At 42.4% G+C, this 4447-nt stretch overlaps 1 protein-coding gene across 1 annotated transcript; it reads left to right on the top strand.

Annotated features, from left to right (window-relative positions):
• The first annotated feature begins 2836 nt into the window (after window positions 1-2836).
• LOC104545629 (feather keratin B-4-like) lies at window positions 2837-3169 on the top strand. The gene has a single exon (XM_010190817.1). The coding sequence runs from the start codon at window positions 2837-2839 to the stop codon at window positions 3167-3169; it is 333 nt and encodes a 110-aa protein (XP_010189119.1).
• The last annotated feature ends 1278 nt before the right edge of the window (window positions 3170-4447 follow it).

Raw genomic sequence — 4447 nt, 5'->3', positions numbered from 1 at the left:
CACTAATGAAATAGTTTTGTTTACTGTTTGTGTTTATTGCCTGGACTTATCCTGACGTTGGATGAAAACCTCAATCCCTGGTGCCTCTTTCATCTTTTTGCTTTGCATCCATTAAATATGCCTGGCTCCACTGTACCGGCTCCACCTGCTCCAAGTGCGGATGAGTCAAAATTCAATTTGGTTAGGAATTTTGGCAGCTCTTTAGCATTTTGGTCACTCTGGCCCATGGGAGTACCCCCTGCTGGCACAGCAGGAGCTTTCAATTGAAGTCCTGAGTGTGCGATTTCATCCCTGACGAGTGACTGAGATTTAGGATCGCTGATGGGGGCGGTGCAGGTAATGTCATCACATACCTAAGGGCATCCTGTGACTGATGATTGGAACGGGATATTTAACGTGTGACTGTGTGCAAATACTTATTTATATTTGCAGTAAAAATTGGAAGGACTCCAGTTTGTGACGCGATATGATGTGAGGAAATTTGTGAATTTTATTAGCAATCCTGGTCACAAACTTTAAAGGCTGGTCTGCTCCGGTATTGTCACATACCTTCCCATTTTCTGATAATGCATTATTTGCATGTCTGAGCCATTGATGAAAACTTTGAAGACTTTTGTTCTTCCAAAGTGTCCAATCAGCAATTATTACCCGGGAGATCTTCATGAAGACACTCACAAGTCAGAGGTGATTTGCATGTCTAAGCTAAGTGATTCAGACACCAGGAGAGGAGAGATTGCAGTACTGATCCCTGCCTTAAAGTCTGCTCCTGTGTTCTATGCAATTACTTTTTAGTCGAGAAACTGCCTTTGAAAAAGCAATTGCAATGTTGCACACTGCAATGCTCTTTGAGATCATGCAAAATTAAGACAGTGTTATTTGCTTTCAAAAGGGCAGAAAAAGAACAAGATTATAATAAACTTCTGTAAGTAGTGACCATTAATTTGAAGTATAATTTTGTATAATAGTGGAAGACACAGTAAGGGAACAGAATAACTCAATGGCAAATGTAAAACTGTTTGGCAACGTTAATGGCCCCATAGGAAAGCTTGTGCAAGACGTTGAGCACCAGTGTCTCTGACTAGCCTAAAATTCACATGCATCCTCACCCTGACCTGGATTCTGTTCCTGGGGTTTGATGTAAGAAGAAAGCTAAAACTGCAGACTCCTTAGATCAAGGACTTTGACGCTCAGATCACAAATTGAAGAGCTGTGTCGCGAATTCCTTTGTGGAAGTGCAGTAGTTTAATATTAAATGAATAGATCAGGCCGCTGATGCTCTTTCATCCTGTCTCCCGAGTCAAGGAAATAGAACAATGTGTTCCTTCAAATCATCTATTTCCCAGTAAGTACCTCTGAGACTGCTAAAGTGCAATCAACTCTGCAAAGTGCTTTCTGTGACAATATTGTTTTCTGAATCTGTCTGGCTGTTTGAGAGGACTTTGGCAAACCTTCAGTCCAATTCAGGGTCAGAAAGAGTAACTTCGGGCCTGTTCGGAGTGAGATGTGTCAAAAACTTAAGGTCTCCATGAAGGAGCAAGGTGAATTTCACAGGGGTGTTCAGATGCATCTTTCCAAATACACGTATTTATCTGTGTCAAATGACGTACATTGCATATATTGTCCTTAGGATGCAAAGTAATTTCTTGAGTAACTCGGATGAATCAGTTAATCTGACCGGGAATTAGCTAGGCTCGTAAAATTTTAAGATAAAAGTAACTTCTGTGGTGGAATGCATACATTATGGTAAAGAAATGAAATCAAAGAAGAAATACAAACAGTGAGGAAAAAGTAAATCATCAGCTGGGAAGATTTTGCATACGAGAAGTCTTTAACAGTTGGCTGGTAAATAAATACATGCACAAAGCACGTCTTGGGTCCTCAGGCGCTCTGGGACATGGTATAAAAGCCAGCACAGTGCAGGATGCTGCCATCCACTTCTGCTTTATTCTCCTTGGTGACAAGGGTAAGTCTGACTCTGCTCGCTGTCTTTCAATGTCCCGAATTGTTGCCTTCATCGTATTTTATTCTTATCCTGTCTTGTCTATGTCTATGCTTTTTATTGGTGTGTGTGTGAGCCCTGCACGTAGCTCTGTAACAGAGCAGCTGCTCTTTGCAGGGTGGCGATTGCTGGACATGGGATTTCAGATTCATTTTTCATTTTTCAAGGTGGTCAAAACTTTGTGTGTGACTTTCTCAGCAATTAGAAGTAGATGTGGAGAACCTGTACAGAGATTTTGGCTTTTTTTTGGAGTTTTTTCCGTAGCTAGACAAGTAAGTAGGCTCAAATTTCCAAGTGTGCTAAGCAATATTGAAGGTATATCCCTGCTTACACCAGTATACCAGGAAAATGATCCTTCTCTGCTCCTAAGCAATCTGGGACCAGAAGTATTTGAATTATCTCTGTATAAAATGCTATGAGTGTCAGGTTATGCTCCTAACTTCTACCTGCTGAGGAATTTTCTTTTCTTCCCCGTGTTTTGGGGTGAAGTTTCTCCTAACTGTGTCATGCAGGAGATCATGAGCCTTGTCCATTGCTTCCTAACTTGCAGGGCTGATGCATCCTGGAGTGGTGCTGTGGGAAATGAGCCATCAAAGCCTGCTCAGGAGCAAGAGGAGCTACTCCTTGAGCCGTCCTCTGTGGTGTTGAGGAGCTTGGGTTCACTGAAGCCTCCTTTCAACCTAACATTAACACATTTTTCCATTTTCCACGTAGTCTCTAGTTAAGTTTCTTGCACTTTCCATCATCTTAGCAGCTGAATTTCATGACTGTTATGATAACTTCTTTCCTGTATTTACTTTATTCCCTGTATTTCAGCCTTAGTTCCTCTCTGCAGCCATGTCCTGCAATGATCTGTGTCCTCCCACCTCCTGTGGCCCAACCCCGCTGGCCAACAGCTGCAACGAGCCCTGTGTCCGGCAGTGCCAGGACTCGACCTACGTGATCCAGCCCTCCCCGGTGGTGGTGACCCTGCCTGGACCCATCCTCAGCTCCTTCCCCCAGAACACCACTGTGGGATCCTCGGCGTCTGCAGCCATAGGGGATGCTCTCAATGCTGGGGGTGTCCCCATCTCCTCTGGCAGCTCCCTGGGACTTGGGAGCCTTGGATATTCAGGTCTGGGTGGATTTAATGGGAGGTCCTACCGCCGTTACAACCGGTGTGGACCATGATGAAGCCCTGGGGAAAACCAGAAAAGAAGAAGCAGAAACTTAGAAGCGTGATCCGGATGCAGGACTGAGTTCATGACCATGGCTGTATGCTTGCTGGCCACCCTCAGCTTTTCTCTGAGCTAATGGGACTGCAGCAGCTTGGCATTTCTGATTTAATGCCTTTCTCTGCTATCATTGATGTGAAAAATGTGACTTTTATTGTTGCATGTAGGAGCTGGGTGTCCAGCTGTAAAGCATTGCCTTGAAGTGATGATCAGTTCTACCCATATTCAACCCTGCTGCTTTCTTACGCTGTACATTTTTTAAAATTTCTACTTCTCACTCATTAAATTTATGGTGCATCATAATACGTGTCTTGCAATGTTCTTCCTCTTTGGAGCCTTCTCTGGGAAAAATTTGCCTGTGCATAAATTGTCAGTACAAGGCAGACCTTCATTTAAATCATACCGTACCAGTTAGTAAGGAGTTAATCATAGACAAATGTAAGCAATGAGTAATACTCCTTTTTTTGATAGGGTTTATTTTCTCTTAGTCACACTTCTTGAAATACAATATGAAATAATCATTTCTGTCTAACAATCAGTGCAGGGAAAGAGGTTAGAAAGCTTATGCTGGTTTACAGCCAATGTATAATTTAATCTCTTGGTATTCCAATTGCCTGGAGCCCAAAAAATCCCAGCAATCTCTGGTATTATTTTTGTAATCCTTTTATAAATTATGAAGATGTTGCCTTTAGCAAAGAATGGCAGTAAATATCAGGTATAACGCTTAAAAATCAACAAGTTAAATAAAAAAGTAAGTATTATTCTTCCTTTGTTGAGTCATAGGCTAGGAATACTGCAGTTATGTGGTAATTCATTGCTGTATTATGGGGTTATTCGGGGACCTTTGCGGTGTCACCAGAAATCCCAAGAGCAATAACAATTACTCTGCCTATTCTGAACCGTGGGGAAGATAATGACCCGTAAATTGCTAAACAAACATTCATTAACACAACTGAGGATGCTTTAAGGATCCCAATTAAACTTTCATCTCCCATTATAAAGAGAGGTTGAGCAGCGGAGATGTTTGATAAATTAACGCAGCATATCAGGGGTTTTGCTTCAAGAGGAGACTGAAGGTCAAACACAAACCAGAGAAGATCTTCTGCAACACCACGGGTTTTAATGGGAAAGAGAAGCAGAGCAGACAATTACAGAAATTCAAGACAATACAAGGGGAAAACAAACAAGGCAGCTTTGGTGCTCTGGTACCAGGACCCAGGGGACTGCCGAGGTG

The sequence above is a fragment of the Mesitornis unicolor genome, unplaced genomic scaffold (assembly GCF_000695765.1).
Source record: "Mesitornis unicolor isolate BGI_N332 unplaced genomic scaffold, ASM69576v1 scaffold6408, whole genome shotgun sequence".
NCBI classification, from domain to species: domain Eukaryota; kingdom Metazoa; phylum Chordata; class Aves; order Mesitornithiformes; family Mesitornithidae; genus Mesitornis; species Mesitornis unicolor.
This window is presented reverse-complemented; position numbering and strand designations above follow the sequence as displayed.